The sequence below is a fragment of the Vombatus ursinus genome, unplaced genomic scaffold, assembly GCF_900497805.2.
Source record: "Vombatus ursinus unplaced genomic scaffold, bare-nosed wombat genome assembly UNPS02000577.1, whole genome shotgun sequence".
Lineage (NCBI taxonomy): Eukaryota > Metazoa > Chordata > Mammalia > Diprotodontia > Vombatidae > Vombatus > Vombatus ursinus.
Genome location: NW_020940355.1, coordinates 400,422 through 424,422, shown reverse-complemented (window position 1 = coordinate 424,422; position 24,001 = coordinate 400,422). Strand labels below are relative to the sequence as shown.

At 36.7% G+C, this 24,001-nt stretch overlaps 1 protein-coding gene across 3 annotated transcripts in view; it reads right to left on the bottom strand.

Moving 5' to 3' along the window:
- Positions 1 to 24,001, bottom strand: part of DCDC2 (doublecortin domain containing 2) — a 203,116-nt gene that overhangs the window by 85,475 nt on the left and 93,640 nt on the right. For all 3 annotated transcript variants that reach the window (XM_027861839.1, XM_027861928.1, XM_027862020.1), the window contains exon 8: positions 19,752 to 19,923. In XM_027861839.1, coding sequence (XP_027717640.1) covers positions 19,752 to 19,923 — 172 coding nt within the window. The remainder of the gene's footprint in view (positions 1 to 19,751; positions 19,924 to 24,001) is intronic.

Here is a 24,001-nt window from a genome sequence, read left to right as displayed (position 1 = left end):
ATGTAAGGAAACATTAATATACATTTTAAGATGTGACTTGGCACCACAGTTAAAAATTTGAATGTTTACATATAGATGTGTATGTATGTATATATGAATTTTAGCTTTTAGGAGATTTTTTTTGGTACCAAGAAATGTGAACTAGTCATTAAAATGAATGGTATGGTAGAAAAAGCAGTAGACCAGGAACCAAGATACCTAACTATATCCCATGACCTTGGGTAAGTCACCTCATCCTTCAATGTCTATTTCTTCAGGGATAAAATTAAGAGTCTGGTCTAGATCAGGATTGTTTTATCCAAGCTTTATCCAAAAGATGTTTTGGTACATATTTCAATATAACTGCATACCTTTGTAATCTTATTTATTTTGTACATTTAAAAATCTTACTCTGAGAAATCAAGGGCTTAACCAAACTGCCTGAAAGATCCATGATGCAAAAAAGGTGAAGATCTCCTGGTCTAAATTACCTTTAAGATACTTTCCAGCTCAAAAATGCCATGGTTTTAAATGGAAAAGAAGGGAAATTATTTCATTTTAATTTCAACAGGGAAGGCTTCTTGGAATTAATTGAAGGGTATTTAACAGGAAACTACGTGCTTAGAAAATAGGGCAAAAGAAAAGGAATAACGATGAAAGATTCTGTTTCTCTAACATTCTACATTCTAACAACTACTTTCTTCATAATGACCTTGAAAGTCGTGTTGCTTAGTCATATCTGAATCTTCACGACCCTGTGGACCATACTGTTCAAGGGGTTTTCTTGGCAAAGATGTTAGAGTGGTTTACCATTTCCTTTTCCAGGGGATTAAGGCAAACAGAGGTTAAATGACTTGCCCAGGATGAGATGCTAGTAAGTGTCTGAGGCTGAATTTGAATTCAGATCTTCCTGACTCCAGGCCCAGCTATCCACTGAGCCACCCTTGAAAGTTAGTGATCAAATTATTTTCTCCATTTTACCAGTGAAGAAACTGAGGCACAAAGAGCTAAATATTTAAACAGCTAGTATTATACTTGAACCCAAGTCTTTCTAACTCTAAGACCAGCGTCCTTTGCACTAAACCATACTGACTCCTTAAAGTAGCACAGAAAAAGAAATTCTGTTTATGTAAAAGTATTAATTAAGCATGGTCATTCAGAAGAGGGCAATCAGGATGGCATATAGTCCTTTGAGATCATACCATCTGAGGAGTAAAGAAGAAATTGAGAATGTTCAGCCTGAATAAGAAAGGTTTAGGGAGGACATGATAGCCAACTTCAGGTATTTAAAGGGTTGTTTAAAAAAAAAGTCCTAAGAATTTAGAGCTGTTCAAAATTAAATCAGGCTGCCATAGGGTATAGTTCCCCATTACAGGAGGGCTGAACTAGAAAATGAGGCTAGATGACTATTTGTAAAGATATTATGGAGGGGATTCCAATTCAGGTCCAAGTTGTACTAAATGACCTCTGAGTGCCTTCTAATTTTGAGATTTTTTTTATTTTATGATTCCTGGTGGAACATTAGGAAATGCAGACATAGAAAGAGATAATAAGGCAACCCTGGGGCAGGTGGTGGGAAGTAACAAGTAACTCTAGAGCACATCATAGTCTAGTGGTTTAGCAAGAGATCTGAGTCAGCCTCGGAGTTGCCTCTTTACAACAAAATGAGATTTTTTAATATTCTAAATAAACTAAAACCTCTCCACTGGACCTCCTGTGTTAGGCCCTGAATGATGAATTCCACTAAGCTTTGGCACCACTATTCCAGAGTCATGCTATCCTGATTAATCAGCAAAGACCCAAATGATGTACTGTATCTAACCAGCCACAGATGCCACACTATGCTTCATATCCCACCCAGAGCATGCGTATCCCCTTCCCTCATCCCATACCTTCCACAATTTGCTCTGGGAATGGTAATCAAATCAATACTACCACTGTTCCTTGAAAGGACCTGTCAAGTGACTTGTCTCTGGCTCCACTCACGCTCCTTATGATTACCCAAAACAATATGTCCTTTCCTGACCCACCTCTCCCTTATATGTATTATCTTTCACCACCAGAATGTAAGCTCTTTAATGCTAGTGACAGTTTTGCTTTTACATATACATGTATATGTACACATACATATACATGTATATTTGTACATGTATGCATGTATATATGCCTATATGTGTATTTATCCCCACTGCTTAGTATAGTACTTGACACAATATTTTTCATTCATTCATTCTCTTCTCTTTTTTGTTCTCTTATTTTTCTTTTCTACAAAATTGAGAGGAGGGAAGTATTTACCTATCAGTTGAAAATATTTGTTTAAAAAGCTTATAAAATACTACATAAAATCCAAAACTAGAGATTTTTTTCAAAACAGTACAGCTAGCTTGTACTATTCCTAATTAGGTTCATATTCTGTATTAACCTCAATGGTTACACCTAGATATGTGTCCACAAAAGGTTATAAAATACTATTTGTGAAAACAAATGGTATATTAGTGTCTTTTCTAATCCATAAGGAAAAACTGATTCCTAAGAAATCCATTATATGACCAGGTGGGATTTATACCAGGAATGCAGGGCTGATTCAATATTAGGAAAACTATCAGCATAATTGACCATATCAATAACAAAACCAACAGAAATCATATGATTATCTCAGTAGATGCAGAAAGAGCCTTTTGACAAAATACAGCACCCATTCCTATTAAAACACTAGAGAGCAAAGGAATAAAGGGAATGTTCATTAAAATAATAAGTAATATTTATCTAAAACCATCAGCAAGCATTATCTGTAATGGGGATAAGCTAGAAGCCTTCCCAATAAGATTAGGAGTGAAGCAAGAATAACCATTATCACTTCTATTAGTTAATATTGTATTAGAAATATTAGCTATAGCAATAAAAGAAAGGAGAATTAATGGAATTAGAATAGGCAATGAGGAAACAAAACTATCACTCTTTGCAGATGATACAATGTTATACTTAGAAAATCCTAGAGAATCAACTAAAAACTACTTGAAATTATTAACAACTTTAGCAAAGTTGCAGGATACAAAATATATCCACATAAATCATTAGCATTTCTATATTTTACTAACAAAGTCCAGCAGCAAGAGATAGATTGATTCCATTTAAAATAACTGTAGACAATATAAAATACTTGGGAGTCTATCTGCCAAGACAAACCCAGGAACTATATGAACACAAGTATAAAACACTTTTCACACAAATCAAGTCAGATCTAAACAACTGGAAAAATATTAATTGCTCATAGGTGGGCTGAGCTAATAGAAATGAAAATGACAATTCTACATAAATTAATCTATTTACTTAGCACCATACCAATCAAACTGTCAAAAAATTATCTTATAAAGCTAGACAAAATAACAACAAAATTCATCTGGAAGAACAAAAGCTCAAGGATATCAAAGGAATCAATGAAAAAAAAATGCAAAAGAAGGTAGTCTAGCCATACCAGATCTCAAACTGTATTATAAAGTGGTAATTATCAAAATAATCTGGTACTAGCTAAGAAATAGAGGGGGATAGATTAGGTATAAATTATATTATGGTAAATGACCATAGTAATCTAGTATATGATAAGCCCAAAGATGCAAACTTTTGGAACAAAAACTCATTATTTGACAAAAACTGCTGAGAAAACTAGAAAACAGTATGGCAGAAACTAGGTATAGACCAACATCTCCCATTGTATACCAAGATAAAGTCAAAATGGGTACATGATTTACACATAAAGGGTGATGCCATAAGCAAATTAAGGGAGCGTGGAACAGTTTATCTGTCAGATTTATGGATAATGGAAGAATTTAGGACCAAAGAAGATATAGAGAGCGTTACAAAATGTAAAACAGATCATCTTGATTATATAAAATTTTTAAAAATTTTGCACAAACAAAACCAATGCAACCAAAATTATAAAGAAAGCAGAAAACTGGGAGAAAAAAAATTTGCAACAAGTATCTCTGATAAAGGGCTTATTTATCAGATATATAGAGAAATGAGTCAAATTTATAAATATACAAGTCATTTCCCAATTGATAAATGGTCAAAGGATATGAACAGACAGTTTTCAGACAAAGAAATAAAAGCTAACTATAGTCATATGAAAAAATGCTCTAAATCACTATTGATCAGAGAAATGCAAATTTAAACAATTCTGAGGTACCACCACACACCTGGTTAATAAGACAGAAAAAGGAAATGTTGGATGTTGGAGGGGATGTGGGAAAACTGGGACACTAATGCACTGCTGGTGGAGTTGTGAACTGATCCAACCATTCTGTAGAGCAATTTGGAACTTTGCCCAAAAGGCCATAAAACTGTGCATGACCTTTAATCCAACACTACCACTGCTAGATCTATATCCCAAAGACATCCAAAAAAAAGGGGAAATATTTATCGCAGCTCTTTTTGTGGTGGTTAAGAATTGTAAATCAAAGGGATGCCTATCAATTGAAGAATGGACAAACAAGCTGTGGTATATGATTGTAATGGAATATTATCGTGCTATAAGAAATGACAAGCAGGATGATTTCAGAAAAACCTGAACTTACATGAACTGATGATGCACAGCAAAGTGAACAGAACCAGGAGAACATAGTACACAGTAACTGAAATACTGTTCAGTGAAGAACTGTAAATAACTTAGCTATTCTCAGCAATACAATGATCTGAGACAATCTCAAACAACTAATGATGAAGCATATTATCCACCTCCAGAGAAAGAACTGATATTGATTGAATACAGATTAAAGCATGCTATTTTTCACTTTCTTCCTATCTCTATTTCATTGTTTTTCTTTTATTCAAGTGTTCTTGTACAAAATTACTAACATGGAAATGTTTTACATAATTGCACATGTATAACCTATATCTGATTGCTTACTATATTGCAGGGAGAGGAAGTGAGGGATGAAATTTGGAACTCAAAACTTTAAATAAAAAAGTTTTAAAAATTGGGGAAAAAAAGAAATCCATTAAATGTACTTTGACCCTATACTGACTCTAAAAGAATGCCTTTCTTTTTCTATTATGTGAATTAAATGTTTCTGTAGGATACAGAATTAACCCTTCTAAGTGTTGCACTTCAATACTATACTGCTCAAAATGAGACATTTATATTACTAATATTCAGGCCTATAATTCTGTAATCTCTTAGTACTACAATTGATAGCAAAAAATTTTAAAAATCTGGCTTTTGGTAACATTGGACAGATTCCATTTCAATGACTTCCAAGTGATTGTTCAAATTATTACTTGCCAAGGGGCAACAATCAGGAAGTGGGTTGTTTTCTGAAAGTCATATACCTGAGATACAAAAGAGAAAGCCTCAAAACTCATCAAACCTGAAAACCACTACCTACTTCTTACATGAGTCATAGAGTATCAAATAATACTATAAGAATGAACCTATTAGAGGTTATAACATTCTGGCCCAGAAACTAAATTTGACTATAGGCATATTCACTAGGGGAATGGGCTATCTCAGAAAGTTGTGTGGGTCTTTTCATTGGAGATATTGAAACAAAAGCTGCATGACCAATCAATCAATAAGTATCTATTAAATATCTACTATGTGCTAGGAACTGGGAATGCAAAGATAAATTCAAACAGTGCCTGATAACAAAGATTTTACACTCTCTCTACATCCTATACACTCTACATATATTATCTCATGTGATCCTCACAACAATCCTGGTAGATGCTTTTATTATTCCCATTTTCCATATGAGAAAATGGAAGCTAAGCAAGGTTAAGTGACTTGGCCAAGGTCAGACAGCTAGTATCTGAAGCAGAATTCTAACATAGGTTTTCCTGACTCCAAGTCCAGTGTTCTGGACTATGGGGCACTATGCCAACTAGTTACCTCCACACACACACACACACACGGATGGATGGATGGATGGATGAATAAAGTTAAGTTTCCCATCCCTGGTAGTTTTCACCTAGTCAGATATCCTTTTGTCAAGGATGGTGTAGAAATGATCCCTGAGATAACTCCAAGGTCCTCCAAGGTACCTCCTAGGCAACTAGGTGGAAAAGTAGATTGAGGAGTGTGCTGAAAGTCAGACAACATGAGTTCAAATCTAGTCTTAGACACCTCCTAACTATGTAACCCTGAGCAAGTCACTTAACTGCTCTCTACCTCAGTTTCCTCAACTGTAAAATGGGGTAAATAACAGCATCTATTACACATGACTGTTATGAGTGAATGAAATGTGAAATAAAATGAAAAATGAAATAATCTGTAAAGCACTTAATATAGTGCTTGTCATATAGTAAGTGTTTAATAGACACTTGCCTTCCACTTATGAAATTTTGTGATTCTGTGATTCTGGAAATTTTGCTGGACAAAATATTACTTCAATAAATGGGCGATTCACTCAAGCTTGAAAATCTATTTATTTTAAAGAGATTCTTTTGTTGAGTATTCATTGTAATGGAATTGAACCTATATGAATTAATAGTGTAGCAGGTAAGGGGATAGAAAGTTATAATCAACATATAAGTGAAAGAATTGTAGTTGAAACCATTTGTTATGGCTGAAATGGGCATTAATAAATCACAGTCCTACTTGAGTTTATCAGTAGAAACCATCAAATTGCTCAAATCCTCTTGCTTGTTCATGCATTCCTTTCTTTTGGTACCCAAGATTCTACCAGACAACCTCTTTAGAGGATTAGAGCAAGACTAATCTAAACGTTAACATGAACAAAATGTGTTTTTATTTTTAACTTCAGATGATGTTTTGACTGGCAAACATGACTCTGCCTAAATACTGTTCCATGAAGTGAACCAGAGATGTTTAGATTCCAAAGTCCTCACAACTCTGTGATTTCTAAGATGTATTACAGTAAGGCTTTATGCTTGCAGCTCTACTGAAAAACAATTTGCTGGTTGAATCTATTACAAAGCTCAAGAGCATGACTGCTTAAGGGGGAGTCATCCAAGCAAGATCATAATATTCACAAACTCTTTTACCAGTATTGTACCTGAGACATATTATTTAGGAAGATTCAAGATCCTAAATATCATAGATTTCATGAGCACTATCATTCGCACTTAAGTGAGAGTAAGCTGGGAGCTATGCTGAATAAAGGAAAAAAATATAATGCTTGTCAAAGCTTAAACAAAACAGAATCTCACAACACCTAGGATACTTAGTTCAATATTTCAATTGCATCTGTGATTTCATCTTTTTGTATATCCCCTACAAATATCCATATTGTGATAAATTCATGCTTACCTATCCTGTGTAAGTATTGTTCACATGCTCCCACTAAATATTTCATAGTCTGTCCAACCACATGCTAGAGGGACTTCCCCTAGTTCTATACATATTGTCCAGGAACAAAGGGAAAAGGGAGGCTATCAGTCATTCTTGAATCTCACCACATGCATCTTTTTTCTGATCATACTTCTTTTTGATTACATAATTTATACTACTTCTCTTGCAAAATTATTGGTTTGTAGTATGTTGAAGCCTGATTATTACCAAAATATGTCTCTCTATTGCCCATAAAAATGTTAGAACTGGAAGGGACTTTAAAGGTCATTTAATTCAACAGTTCCCAATTTCTTGCTGTGATGGAACCTTTCACTTTAAGCAGAACTACAGGAGACTATTTCAAATGAACAAATAATAATGATAAGATTGTTTTCTGAGTGGGAAAAAAATCTTTGCATTAAATATATCTGATAAGGGTTTAATACTCAAGATACAGAAACAACTAACAGAAATAAATAAAACTAAAAGCCATTTCCCAATAAAAGCATGATCACAGGATACGTGCATTTTCCCAAAGACTGCATACTATTAGCAACAATATGAAAGAAAATTCCAGATCACTAATAATATGAAAAATGCAAATAAAAACAAGCCTGAGATTTCACCTCACATACCTCATACTACATATAACATAGAACAGTCTATGTTACAGGAGTCATGGGAAGAGGTACATTAATGCTTTGCAGGTAGAGCAGTGAATTGCTATAGCCATTTTGGAAAGCAATTTGGAATATGTAAATAAATGCGACTGAAATGTCCATATCCAGAGATTCCACTATTAAGAATATATCTAAGGAGTCACTGACAATATATGATACACACACACACACACACACACACTCACACATACACACCCCATACATATATCCACATACCCCAAAAAATTACACCAGTGCTTTTTGTGGCAACAAAGAACAGGAAACAAAGTAGATACCCAGTGATTGGAGAAATAACTAAACAAAGCGTGGTACATGAATGTAATTAAATATTATTGTGCTATGAGCAACAATGAATATGACATAGAGAGAGAAGCACAGATTTATAGGATCTGATGCAGAGTGAAGAAAGCAGGATGTAGGAAACAATATATACAATGTCTACAACAATGTAAATGTAAAGAACAACAACTACAAAACAATCAAAACTGAATGTTACAAAATGATAAAGAACAAGTTTAGCCCCAAAGAAGAGATATGTGAAGACACCTTCCCAACTCCTTAGTTGAGGTTGAGTTCCACGAGTATTTGACATTGCATACATGATCAGACTGTTTTCAATGTGCTGGTTGTTTTTAAATATTTTTCTTTCTCTTTTTGCTCTTTTTTTTTTAATTCTTTGTTATAAGGAATGGTCCTGTGGGAAGGTGAGGGGAAGTGGGAAGCATGGGGGAAATCCAGGTAATATAAAAACAAAAGATATCAGTAAAATCTATTTTTTAAAAGAAAATAAAAAATCCTTTAAAATTATGGTACTAAGGAACAGCTAGGTCTCACAGTGGATAGAGCTCTGGCCTTAGAGTCAGGAGGACCTGAGTTCAAATCAGCCTCAGACACTTGACACTTACTAGCTGTGTGACCTTGGGCAAGTCACTTAACCCCAACTGCTTCACCAAAAAAAAAAAGCAAAAAAAAAATTATGGTACTAAATAACATACAGCTTTTTAAAAAATTATCTTTTCAGAATAGAAGTTCCAAATCTATTCCAAATTTAATAATATCACAACAGCATCAATGATTTTATATGATTTTTGTGTGATACCTCACTGTGTAAGATTATCTCACAATAATTTTCATTTTATTATTTACTTATACAAGATAAGATTTTGTAGTATTACTTCAGAACGTCATATTTTCATTCAAAACATTGGAGAGTTTTACTTTGAATTAGCTGTATTTTATTTGTAAATACATATAATTTTGTCAGAACCACTGAACTACTATTTAAAATTTGGTAAAGTAACACCCATTGCAAAATCAGGATCTTCAAAAGCAAATTCAAATTGAAGGTGCCTATTATTATATTCTCATTTCTTCTTTGCAGAACCCTTTGGACAACCTTGTGGAACATCAGGTTTTACAGTGATCAGTTTTAGAAACCTTTGATCTAGTCTAATGCCCTAATTTTTCAGATGAAGAAATTGAGGCCTAAAGGGTTAAAAGTATTTGCCCACTGGCACAGAAGTATTTAGATGCAAAGCTAGGACTGTAATTCCAAATCCAGTAATCTTCTACTCTGCTCAATTGTCTCTCAGTCTAGTACCATCTTTCCTTGGCAGATACAAGAACGAGTCAGGGAACTCACGCTCTATTTAGCAGAAAGGCACTAACTTTTTTTTAAACTATTGATTAGAATTTGGATTTCTGCTTGGATCTCTTCCACTTTTACTGTTATGGCAAACAACTCAAAATCAGTAGAATGGACAAGGAAAAAAAGGAACATTTTACATCAAAAGCACATTACTAGACGAAAACTCCATACTCCTTGAGGTATTCCATCCTTCAAAAACAGATAAAGCTTTATTTTTAACCTATGTTAATATGTGATTTTAATGCTATTATCATTATAATTTAAGCTAAAGAACTGTAGTGTAAGCTATTTTCTTTGTTCCCTCCCTCATATCTTGGATAGCTTGCCAAACTGATGGACTCCTAGTGTTGAGGTACTAAAAAAATATAGTAACATCTTTCATGGCAAATACAAAACACTAAACGTATGAATGACTCTGCTCAATTATCTGAATGCTAATTCAACATGATCATTACTGATTTAGTTGCACTGAAAACTGTAGCCAGTGTCATTTCAGAAATAATCATATGATACTCTAACTAGCCGTGGAAAGTATCACAAAATGTGCACTGGCCAGCCAGGTTGGTATTTAAATGTAGCACTAAAAAATGCATTTCACACCCAGCTTCATCAATCACCACCCAGTCTCACATTATGTCTTGGCTTACCAAGAGAAAATAGGATTTGTTTCCCTGAAGAAATATGTCAATGTTCAGCTGCTTTACCCTTCCGGAGAGAAACAAAGTCAACAAAACAAAGAAAATAAGATACAGGATGCCATCTACAGACTGTTACCAGCACTGCTCATCTGCTCATTAAGAGAGAGAGAGAGAAAGAGAGAGAGAGAGAGAGAGAGAGAGAGAGAGAGAGAGAGAGAGAGTGTGTGTGTGTGTGTGTGTGTGTGTGTGTGTGTGTGTGTGTGTGTGTGTGTGTGTGTGTGTGCATGCGCACCAAGCAGCACACAAAAAAGGCAGATATCTGAATACAGCAACGGCAGTGGGCTTTAATAAAATAAGCACTGCATTTGTAATGCTAATTCCATAAGTTAAATTATTCTTTACACAAGCAGTTTCCACAGAAGCTGACTTAAGGATTTCCTTTGTAAACAAATGGCTGGAGGGAAGGTCACTGTAACTCAACTTCTCTCCCTGCTACCGCTAATTAGCATTCCCTTCTCTCTTCCTTCTCCCCCTGGCCCACACATTATCTGAGAATGGCCACCAAACCAAAACCCCACCCCAAGCCTCTCTCCATTTTCCACTTTACTCTAGGGTTGGTTGTGGGGGGATCTGAGATGGCAAGACTAAGTAAGTGATGGAAGGGATAGGGAAAGGATAATAGTCCCTAAAGTGAGCAGCTAGGTGGTGCAGAAGATAGAATGTTGAGCCAAAAGTCAGGAACACTCATCCTCCTGAATTCAAATCTGGCCTCAATTACTAGCTCTGTGATCCTGGGCAAGTCACTTACCCCTGTTTACCTCAGTTTCTTCATCTGTAAAATGAACTGGGGAAGCAAATAGCAAACCACTCCAATATCTTTGCCAAGAAAAATTCAAGTGAGGTCACAAAGAGCCCTGGGACAAGACTGACCAACAAAATTCCCTAAAGCCTCTCTTCCTTCCTGTTTCTGCACCCACAGCTACTAGACAGTCTTTATCCTGTCTGTCTCAGAATGCAAAATTCAAAGATAGGAGATGATATACCCAGTAAGACATCCTGGGTCTCCTATTCCTCTCAAGATGATAATGACGATGATAATAATTGAGATTTATGTAATGTTTCAAGGTTTGTGAAGCACTTTACATCTATTACTGCAGCTGAGTCTCTTCACAATCTGGTGAAGTAAGTACTGCAGATATTATTAATATCACTTAACAAACAGATGAAGAAACTGAAGCTTGAGAGAGGTCAAATGACTTACCCACGGTCAGACAATTAATAACTGAAGAGGTGGGATTGAACCCAAGTACTTTTGATTGCACAGCCAACTCGCTTGCCACCACAAATACACTAAATCTGACATGCAAATGAATCTTGTTTCAGTGTTGTGCGCTGATACGCCATTGGTACCTATATAAAGACCTTATGGAGTTTTACAGAAAATGGGAAAGTGGTGGCATCAGAGGAAACCTTTTTTCCCCCCAGTTCCTGCTACTGCTAGAAGCAAAACTCTCAGAAAATTGCAGACGCCTGTGTTCTTTCAGGGCAAGGGAACAGGAAATAAACTCTGAGTCTGGTTTCTTCTGTTCAGCAGTGAGCTGAACAGAAACGTGGGAAAGAAATCATGGTTGGAAGCAATCTGTGCCATCAATAAAAAGGACACAAACAAGCCAATTCCCTGGGGACTGTGGAAGGAAAAAAAAATGTTGGGGGGGGGAGACAGGAGGGAGTTGTTAATCTATATCCTAGAGCTGAGGGGGTGGAGAGATGAAAAGGAAGGTTTTAGTGACAAGGAGAAGTACCTTACTGATGACCTGCTAGAACTCTAAGATGAATTCCCATCATTAAGTTTCGAACGTGCCCCCATTAGCCATCCTAATCTGGCAAATAGAGCAGCTAGGTGGTGCCAGAGAGAAAGCCAGGCTAGGAGCCAGGAGGATCTTAAGCCTACCAGGTTAAGGGGTGGGGTAGGGCAAGAAAGGGAAGGGAAAACGAAGTTCTCAATTACTGTTTTCACTGGATAGGTAGGTGGAGATGTAATCCTGGCCCCCTACATTGAAACTCAAAGTGCATTTTCCCCACAGAAATATCACTCCACATGGTGATTAGCCCTATTGGTACAATGTATTTCAATTCTAAAGACAGACTCAGAATCATAGGATCATACATAATCTTGTTTCCATAAGAGAATACATTTTGAGCTACAAACAACCTATTTACTTGAACTTTTAGAACACAATATGAACATCAATCAGAGACTATCTATAGTTTCCTTTTCAAGTTAAAAAAGTACAAATAAAATTATATAAGTAATTGATGCCATGTGGATAATATCAATACAAATTAATACTTTAGTTAAATAATTTTACTCCTGATACCCACGTAAGTAGGTAGAACAAATATTATTCCCATTTTGATGAAGTGACTTGTCCAAGGTTACAGAGCTAGTAAGAATCAGAGTCAAGATTTCAACCCACGTCTTCTTTCCTAACTCTCCTTAAACTCAGTGCAGGACTCCATACCATGGCCGAATTCAAAACAAAGACACAAAAACATGATTCGTGAATTAATGGTCATACATATTTTTGAAAGAGAATTTTTTTTATAAGAGCTAAAAGTGGTTTGTTAAAAGTTGACATAACAACTCCATTTTGTTCTGTATTTGCTAGGTTTTTTATTATTGTTATTGTTCACTCATTTCAGTCATGTCCGACTCTTTGTAACCCCATTTGGGGTTTTCTTGGCAAAGATACTGGAGCAGTTTACCATTTTCTTCTCCAGCTCATTTTACAGATGAGGAAACTGAGGTGAACAGGGTTAAATGACTTGCCCAGAGTCACACAGCTAGTAAGTGTCTGAGGCAGGATTTGAACTCAAGTCTTCCTGACTCCAAGCCTAGCTCTCTATCTGGCACCACCTAACTGCCCTATTTGCCAGATTTGGATAGCTTAAAGCAAACTTGTCTTTCATCTTTCTTCCTCCTAATTTCTCAATGACTACAAAACAGAACTCAGGAGGACTTTGTTCTAGGAAGTCGTCCCCTTCTCTTAATCTTATTTGATAGACCTTAACAAATGTTTACTGACTGACTGAAAAACAAGGTACTTCTTTTGTTTGTTTGTTTTTTTTGTTTTGGGGGTGAGGTGGGGGTGGGGAATGGGGTGTGTAGTGTAAATGGCTGTGGGAACAAGAAGGATCTTTATCCTTCTTGCAGAGCCTGGAGTCAAGAAGGTATCTTCCTGAGTTCAAATCTGGACTCAGATACTTAGTAGCTGTGTGATCCTGGGCAAGTTCCTTCTCCCTGTTTGCCTCAGTTTCCTCATATATAAAATGGCAAACTACTCCAGTATCTTTGCCAAGAAAACCCCAAGTGGGATCACAAAGAACGGGACTAGACTGAAACAACTCAACGACAAAACAAGGACACATTCTCTTTTCTCTGTAACAGTTTAAGCATCCTCTTTTGTTGTAATAAACACCTTTTCCATCTAAGTGCTCTCTTCGCTCTGACCAAACTTCACATCCCTTTTATTACTCCTTCTGGCTCAAGTAGCTCGGAAGGGAGAATATATAAATAAACATCACCTGCCAAATTATTGGACACACATTTCCATCAACTGCTGGTGAGGTGTGTCACACTCCTGAGACAGTAAATAAACTACAGTTTTCCAGTCTGTCTTTATGCTGGTTATTTATTGTTTATTTATTTATTTGTGTTTATTTATTGGCAGTAGCTGGCCAAAGAAATTCATGCAACAGTACTCACACTATCAATGAAATTTTCTCTTTTCAAATTAAAACTGAATGGGCTGTTTTAATGCAGAAAATTTCAAAAACAGTCTTTTAAAGATGAAAAAGACTTTAGATTTTTATTAAGATCAATCCATATATTTTTTATCCACTGTCCATCACATGATTTTCTTTCACGGGTTGCACCATGATTCCTCATCTAATGGCCAACCTACCAGTGAAGAATGTTTCTATTCTCAGCTAGGGTAGTCCTTAAACTGCAAACCCAGTCTGTCACAGGTACTTTCCATCATAGCAGAACCTATCTAAGGTTGGCACCTCACTGGCATTGTTTTCATGAACCCAGGTTCCCCTGTACCGTTATGCAGTACAGGCAAGGTAATACCAATTGGATAGCCCAAGTACTCTAATGCCACCTCTGTAATGTTAAAAAGATGTAGGTAAAGGACTGATATATTGAGTAGTTGGAGATTTATGGGAGAAAATGGACAAGCACTGGACAAAACGAGGAGACGTGGATGGCTGGCAATCCCCAATACTGGAGGGAACACTAATATTGAGGCAATCACATCTCCTCTGAAATACTGAAATACTGGAAGTAAAAGTACCATGCAAGCTTGTTGCCTTCAATATCCAGTCAGTTTCATTTTGTTTCCTTCTTTCACAAGAATAATAACCTTCTGAGACATAAGTATATAAATGTATTTTTGAGAATGAGAATCAGTATTCAATGAGCTGGCACAGCTAGGTGGTGCTGTAGATAGAGTGCTATCAGGAAGACCTGAGTTCAAAGTCAACCTCTGACACTTGCCAGCTGTGAGCCCCTTCTTGTAAGTTCAGGGCATTCACTGTCTACCTAGTTTATTTATAAAATGAGGATGATTTTAGTACCTTCTTCCAGGGTTATTATGAAGATAAAATGAGATAATAATTGTTAAGTGCTTTACAAACCTTAAAGTACTATGTAAATGTTAGCTATTATTATATACATACTTTTGTGTCTGATTGTTAAAATAAAAACACAATAGCAAAAGAAGTCTTAATAATAAATTTACAGGAATAAGAAAAATATATACTGGAGATCTTAAAAAACTAAATAACATGCTAGAAAGTTTCTCCTCTATAATCAATCTGAAAGATCTGGATGGGGGAAAACTCAATTTCTAAGTATTCAAAACACAGCCTAATGTGTTTAAATGTATCTACTGATATTATTCTGTGTCTGCAAGCTATGCAAAACATTGACTTTTTCCCATAAGAGATATAAAAGACAGTTATATTTAATTTTCTATATTACATACCTCTCTCAAGAGGAACTGATATAAAATATTCCTTCTCAGCTCTTTAACTTACATACAAATCAAAGACACCAAACCCTCTTATGTTAGGTTGTTACAAGTGTCCTAAGCCTAAGAACCTTTACACAAAAGAACTCCTGAGTCATTTTGCATAACAATAAGAGCTGGAAGTTGAAATACAAGAATCATCTACATATGAAAATTCCTTGGAAAAGCTCCAATCTTAAAAGGGTACTTTTCAGAAGTAGCTGCAGGGTTCTCCAAGGGAAAGGAAGGGGTCAACTATTGAATTCTACCTTTTCCTAAACAGTATTATAAAAATATGACTGCTGGAGACAATCTTGCTTGAATTTTAAACATTTTTTTGCCATTGTTATAACAACTAGACAGAAGCTGTTTATGATTACTCATGTTTTGCTTTTGTAAAGTTAAAAACACTCATAATGGAACTTTTAACAAAGATCTCTGTTCTCCAGAGGAAAACATTTTTAGAATTTATGTTTCTGCTTAAGCCCCAAGGATGGGCTTCTATCATGCCCAGCACAGTGCCTAGGTACACAATAAAGGTCTCATGAATTGATCTGAATCCCACAACCAGAAGGCACCCAATGTGGCAGGAAGGACATTGGAACTGGAGATGATAACCTGAATCTGAATGCCAGTGATGCTACTTGCTATCTTGTTTGGCATAGGGCAAATCACTTGACCTCTCCCCACTTCCTCGTTTCCTTACCTTTATGTAGGCAGAACTTAAGCTCCTTAAACAGACACCAAGGGGGACACCCTTATTAGGTAAAGCTGGTTGGCTGGTTGTTGTCCTTCATTCTCAAAGAGAACCAAAATGACATCACTATGCTAGGGTCAAGCTTTAGTGTGTCTGACTGTGGCTAATCAGACCAATAAGAGCTTGGAATGTTCTACCACAGGTTGGGCACAAATAGTTCATGTGAACATTCGGGGTGGAACACACTTGTGTACAAGACATGAGTGACAGCAAAGGCTTTTCAAAGAGATTGGGGGGATAAGATGGCTATTATTATTATCATTATTATTGACAATAATAATAATAATAATAATAATAATAATAATAATAGCATTTAGAGTTTACAAAGCAATTTACATATGTTATCTCCCAACAATCCTGTGAGGTAGATGCTATTAATTGCCCCATTTTATAGATGAGGAAACTGAAGAGAGGTTAGGAGAATTGATGGTGCTATTGATTGCCCCTGAAGACCAGGAAATTGAGTGGGGTTAAGTGAATTGCCCAGGGTCATACAATTAGTAAAGTTCTGAGGCAAGCTTTGAATGCAGCTCTTCCTGAGCAAGTCCAGCACTCTAAGCACTGTGGCACCTAGCTTCCTCAATAGGGAATGATTCACTTACCCTACCCCTTCCTTCTGATTTGAAAAGAATCTAATAGCAGGTAGCCAGTGCCTTTCTTCCAACACAATTTTTTTTTTCAAAGACTAAAGGGACAGAGATATGGGAGAAGACAAGTATAGAAATTGAGATATCCTATGCCCTGCACCTGGAGGCAGCTAGATGTCTCAGTAGATAGAGTGCTGGGCCTGGAGACAGGAAGATCTGAGTGCAAATCTAAACTCAAACACATACTAGCTGTGTGACCCTGGGCAAGTCATTTCACCCCTGTTTGCCTTAATTCACCAGAGGAGGAAATGGCAAACTACTCCAGGCTCTTTGCCAAGAAAACCGGACAGATAGCACTGGCGTGGATGGTCCAGATGGTCACAAAGAGTCGCACACGACTGACCTACTGAACAACAAATGCCCTGGTTCCCTGGTACTACCCTGATTGCTCAAGCAATACCATCCTGTAAAGAGTTACTCAGGGTGCTCTACATTTCTTGCATTACATCAAGGGAAAGTCTAAGTTCAGAAACTAAATTTGTAAGTAGAAAAAACCTTTTTTATTTAGCTCTTGCCTGGGATCAACTGAACTTCCAAATTAACTCTCATCCCTAGGTTGGGAGAGGAGAGAGGAAAAGACTGGCTTCCACTCTGGATGGGCTTCTTGCCTTGGGAGCAGTTGGATCCAGAGTTCTGATGGAACGTATGGTATATATCTATGCAGACTAATGATTCTGCTTTTATTACTGTTAATTTAATCTAATGGAATGTTTATTGTAGTATGTCCTTGACTTAAAGGTAAATCAATGAAGCACATAGGGACATAAAGGATGAAGGGAAGTTTTCCTTATAGTTTGGAAGCTGAAAGGTTTTTCCACAGGAGTCTATCCTAGATCAATGAAACAAGCATTGCCACCCACAATTAAAGGGAAATGCAGCGGCTGCCTCAGAACCAGTGAGCTTGGTAGCTGCCACTGAGCGCCCTCTGGTGTTGAATGGTGTGCATAGTTGCAGGCGATGACTATCTAACACCACCTAGTCACCACCATAAAAAGTAACTAATCACAGCATTCCCAGGCAGCTACATGCAAAATGAGGAAGTTGGCCTAGGTAATTTCTATCTTTACCTTCCAACTCTAAAAATCCTATTCTATCCCAAAGCTGGAAAAAAAATAAAAAAGAAAAAGCCTTACACTTGTTTCCAAAGTTCAATTTACTAAAGCTGTAGCATTTTCTAAAATGAATTAAAAATAAGGACCAGAAAACTAACTTTAAGTCAGAAACTCTAGAAGTAAAATATAAATATTACACATGTAAAATGACTTCTGGTAAGAGAAGGAAGGAAGGAAGGAAGGAAGGGAGGGAAGGAGGGAGAGAGAAAGAAGGAAGGAAGGGAGGAAGGAAGAAGAGAGGGATGAAGGGAGGGAGGAAAAGAGAGAGTGAGGGAGGGAGGGAAGACTTTGGGATTTACTCTAAAGTATTACTCAGGCTTGTGTATTTTTCACGTATGATTAATATAATAAAGCCCTCATTAATCAGAATCCTTAAGAAATAGAGTGTTCTATTTGATTAAAACTTCTGATTAACTCAAGGTTAACCACAAAATCCTTTTTATTTCAAACTTTATTAAAATCGGTCAGGTTACCAGGGCCCAGGGTCACCTAATCCCCTGCCCTTTTCCAGCTCTGTCCCTAAGCACTCTTCCAAATACAACACCAAGAGGGAGCTCAGAAGCCTGTGCAGTACTAGCCAGAATCTATATTAAAGCTTTTTATCATCCTAAACTTAATATTGGTACACTCTGCATTGCCCTGGCAATCCCAGAAGGGTTGTCAAACAGGTTACATACCTATATCTACCCCATACATTCCCTGTGCATTCCCCCTCCCTTCTTTTTTCACATCATTCTCCTTCCCTGGTCACCCCCAAAGTTCTAAGTCAAGGCCTCCTCTCAACTTTCCATGTCTTCACTCCCTTGAAGCTACTCCTGGACACTGGCTCATTTAAAGCACACTCCAGTTGCAACTCTCTTCTCTCACTCAAGCACTCCAACCCACATTCACTGTCATGCCCTCTTGAATACAGACTCACTGAGGCCATGAGTTCTTTCCACACTGCTACGGATTGTCTTCACAGCATGGGTTTCTCTAACCATGAAGACAGATAGACAGATGCCAATCCTGAGACTACTTCCCCCTAAATACACCCATTGAACTATAAAAATATATTTCTCCCAACAACCACCCCACTAGTAGTAGTACTAGGGGAGGGGGGAGGGTGAGAGGACCCACCTGCCTCTGAGTTCTGCAGCACTTTAAACTCTGACAGAAGCTACATAAATATTTGAGGTATATATGCTCTTAAATCCAGGTAGGTTTGCTCCTATATGTGTATATTTGTATATACACACACAATCACACAGTTGGATTCATAAAGCTCTAGTAAATATATCTTTAGAGGAAAGTTGCTGTATAAATAGCCAGGCCTCCACGTTTGGAGAGGTAGATGGAGAAAGAGAGAAAACTAATAACCTACAGAATTTGATAAAAAAAAATGTACAAGTGAGGAACTGCTATAGCAATAATTACTGGTAGTAATATAGTATATATCACTATGTATATGATATATCTATATACTATCTATACATGTACATATACATATACTGTACTATAATCATACAGAGAACCACTCAGCCTCAAAACAAATGATTTCACAATGCCACACACACCTAGTTAAAAATAGAGATTTTTAAAAAACAGAAAACCAGCACCCTTCAGGGTCAGGATCGAGACTAGAAGCTCCATAAAGACAAGGCTATGCCTTATCTAAAGGTAACATTTCCCCCAGAACAACAGCTGGCACATAGGAATGGTTTAATAAAAGTTGATTGGTTTTGACTAAATGCAAAAGAACTTCCAGAACCTCTATGTACGTCTCCCATAATTTATCGTATTTCAATCAAATATACATGGTTTGTTGTCATGTTACAGAGTAGACACTGATTTGTCCACATAAAGACTGAATCCTTGACCTTGGCTTCTTAGGGCTATGGTCCATACAACCAAACTGACTGAACATTAGCAGAAACATGGAACTTACCATTGTTTGGTGGTGTTACCACAGTTGGTGGAGTCTTTGGGTTTGTATTTTGTTTCACTTTACCAGGTTTTTCTGAATTCGAAACTTCCTCCTTCTTTCCCCTTCTCTTTGGAGGCAGAGGGGATGAGTTGTCACTGGAACCAATAGTTGACTTAGATTGACGATCATTTCCCTAAATGGAAAGAGAAATGGATTCTTCTCATTGATTAATTGCACACTAAGAACGACTTCCCACAAGAGATAATATTTACTAGGTAGAAGATGGACCAAAAAAGAAAAAAAAAGAAAAAGAAAAGGCTAGAATCTCTTCCATTACTTTTGATTTAATACCTACTTAAGAAAGAGGTCATGTTGTTTAATGGATAGATTACCAGAAGTAGCTTTGAATCTTCACTCTGACATTTACAAGCTGCAAGGCCTTGAACAAATTAACTTAACTCTCTGAGCCTCAGTTTCCTCATCTTTAAAAATGGGGATAACTAATACCTACCTCACAAAAGGTTGTGAGAAAAGAAATTTGTAAGTTTTAATGTGTCATATATAGATGTGAGCTATTACATTATCCAAATAAATGGATAGATCTCCATCCAACTCCAAATCTGTGATCCTAATATATTTATTAGATTTTAAATTGTGCAGCCACCATAACTTTCTTTTTCCACATGCAGAAGAAGAAATATGCTCCTGGCCAACATGAGGAGGAAAAGACTCAACACAATCACAAATCACAGAGAAAAGAAAAAGTCAATATAGGCACAGATCCTGAATAACATAAATCTTGCAATATTCTCAGCTAATTTGCAAAAAGTTTTGGTGAGATAAGTCATTATCCTGAAAAATGTACCATTACTAGAGAAGCATCATGATGGGATAGAAAGAAAGCTGGACTTAAGAGTCTGGAGAAACCAAGCTTCAGATTCTGCCTCTGGCAGTAATTGTGTGACAAAGTTGATCTTTTTGAGCCTCAATTTCATCATCTGCAAAATGGGGATTAACAATACCTGTAGTCCTTATCTCATAGGGTTATTGGGAGGATAAAATGAAATGCTTAATACATGTAAAAATCACCGCAAAACTTAAAGTGCTACAGAACCATTAGCTATCATCCTCATCATCATTATCATCATGCAGCAGTGAGAGTTGACCCTGAAGCCAGGGAGAACTAGGTTTAAATCCTGCCTCTGATAGATACAGCTTCATAATGTTGGATGAGTCACAAATCTCTCAATGCTCTAGACAACATCCTAAGAATTTAAATTGCAGAGGAGGTACTAAACATGCCTTAATAAGAGTTTCCTCAGGTGGGTGATCCCTATACCAATGAAATCACAGATACAGACCCTTGCATCATCATTATTATTACTACTAGTACTAGTGTAAATATGTAAAGATACTCTTGTGTATTCACACCTACAACCTTTGATCACTAATCTCTTTTCTAGAATTATGATTATCGGAATCACTGAATCATAAACCTGAGACAACCACTAAAGAAATAGTTCAACACTCATCTGTGGTGCCAGAAGTTTGGAGAAGCACCACTGAATTTTCATTCATCCTTCCTAGTAGTAACAGGAAGGGGAAAAGATGATTGCTTTATCCCCTTACCTTTCCATTCAATACAAAGCACTTTGGTTATGGTTGAGGGATGCCACTAGGTACGCAGAGGTAAAGGTCACACATATTTAGGAAGTTTTCATCACTACATCTGGGTAGTGTCATAGCCACTGAGGTTAGCTAGGAATGCAACATAACTCATAACCATTACACACACACCACTTCTGGAGAACCACACTTGTGACAACCCCTGAAGGCTCCAAATTTAACCCCCATGGAAGTGGTGGGCCCTAGCAGCCAACAAGTAACAACCATACAGATAACAGAAATAAAATTCCTGCAATGACAGGTGAAAAGATTCAGAAAAACAACTCTCAGGTGCCCAGTGCTGAGATTTAACCACTACTTCCTAGAATAATTTATTCAAGTGAGTTGATAACTGCCCAACCAATCCCATCACCAGCTGTGCTCAAAGTCACTGGAATCTTCGTGTTCTCTATGTAACATCTGTACAACTACACTGGAATTTAGAAATAAGTGTTTTAGAATGAAACAAATAAATCATCCTGGATGATATTATATTATAGCTCCTTAAAAATGTGTCTGCTCAACAACCTAGAAACATTTAACTGGGTTTTAGTTACTTACACAGTTAAGAAGGGAAAAATTCACAGCTTTAGAATTCCATAATCCATAAGAAAAAGAATTATGCATGTTTATTAACACCAAAACCCATCCAAGTGTAAAACATTTTTATACCTGCCATTCTGGTTGCATTCTATTTACCTATTAATTAAATTAAGCAAAGTTTAATTATTGCATTAATGAATACTCAAGTTTTCTGGGTGTTCCACAGCTATGAGCTACAATGCCAAGGGAGAAAAAATAATACAATTACAGGTTCAAAACCACAAAAAAAAAATACAATTACTAGGTTCAAAACCACAAGCTCTACTACCTTATTTTTCAGGCTGTTTTTAAAAATTCCATTCATCCTGAAATTTGCCCAGAGGTAACATATGCCAACAGTGAATAAAATAGTTTGGATAGAAGGAAAAGCCCTTCTCAAGTGATTAGGGAACCAACTTTAAAGTAAAGAAGTCATTACAATGTTTCTGTGCTAGGAATAAAATTGGAACAAGATGAACAGGAATCTTTGGATCAAGCATTGCTTTTATAGCTCTAGAGGAAAAATGTTTCCTCATAAATGAAGAACAAGGAAGAAAGAGGAGGAAAAGAAGAATCATGCTGGTTCAGATAATGCTGTTCAGTTATGTCCGACTCCACATGACCCATTGATGTTCTTAGCAAAGATACTGGATTGATTGCCATTTCTTTCTCCAGTGTGACCCCATTTTATAGATGAGGAACCAAAGTAAATAGGGGTGGTTAAGTGACTTATCCAAGTTCACAAAGCTAGTAAGGATCTGAAGCTAGATTTTAATTCAGATCTTCCTGACTCCAGGCCTGGTACTTTATTCACTGAACCACCTCGCTGCCCTGAGCTAATAAGCCCTCCCTATCTTAGAGGGATAGGAAGTAAAAAAAGTTCTAGTTCTTGTTACCAATAATTACAATTTCTGAGAGGCATGGTGTAATGGAAAGAACATTGAACCTGAGGCCATACCATCTAAAGGGCATACATCTACTTACTAAAAGGGAGACAGCAAGCTATAGGATCAAAGGACATAAATTGAGAGGTTCAAGGAAACTTGGAAATCATTGATTCTAATCCTCTCATTTTATAGATTAGAAAACTGGGGTCTAGAGAGATGAAGTGAGTTATCTAAGGCCACACAGGTAGTAATTAGCAGAGGCAGGATTTGAACTCAGTTCCTCTGACTCCAAAGCCAACACACTGAGAAAATTGTGCCTATCCCTCAATCAAAGGACAAAGGGTCAGTATGAGAGTTAAATAAGAGATTTTGTTTTAGATTTTGTTTCTAAGGACACGTCTAGATAATAGGATTCTATAAATGAGATGTCATTTGTAATGTGCTCCATAACCCCAACGCACTATATACATGCATATGAGCTACTATCACTCTTTTTGTTCAGTCATTTTTCAGTCATATCAGACTCTTCAGGACCCCATTTGGGATTTTCTTGGCAAAGACACTGGATTGGTTTGCCATTCCTTCTCCAGCTCATTTTACAGAGGAGGAAAACTGAAGCAAACAGTATTAAGTGACTTGCCCAGGGTCACATAACTAGTAAATGTCTGAGGCCAGATTTTAACTCAGGAAGATAAGTCTTCCTGTCTCCAGGCCTGGCACTCTCTCCACTGCGCATCTATCACTCTAGAGACTCTGAAATGTCTTTGAGCCCAGAAATAAGTGAAAAGGAAGGAAGAGAGAGAAAACTTGATAGCCACTAAGTTAGATACCATAAAGAAGAAGAATAGCAGAATAGCCCTTTGCTCAGAGGAAACATAATCCAGTAAATTATCTAATAATAAAAATCTATGGCCTCAGAAGTCATAGGTGTACATAATATGAGTGACAAGGAAGATAACTAGAGATCCTTAAGTAAGATAATGAGTTTGATTTCCTAGTTATCTCCAAAACTTGTGAAATATTGGGAAATAGATTTCAATCTAGCAGAGCCAAATCATAATGATTAGTGACTTCAAATATTCAGACTTCAAATGCCAAAAGCAGAGAAGCTTTCTTAATGTGCCTTAATTTTAATTT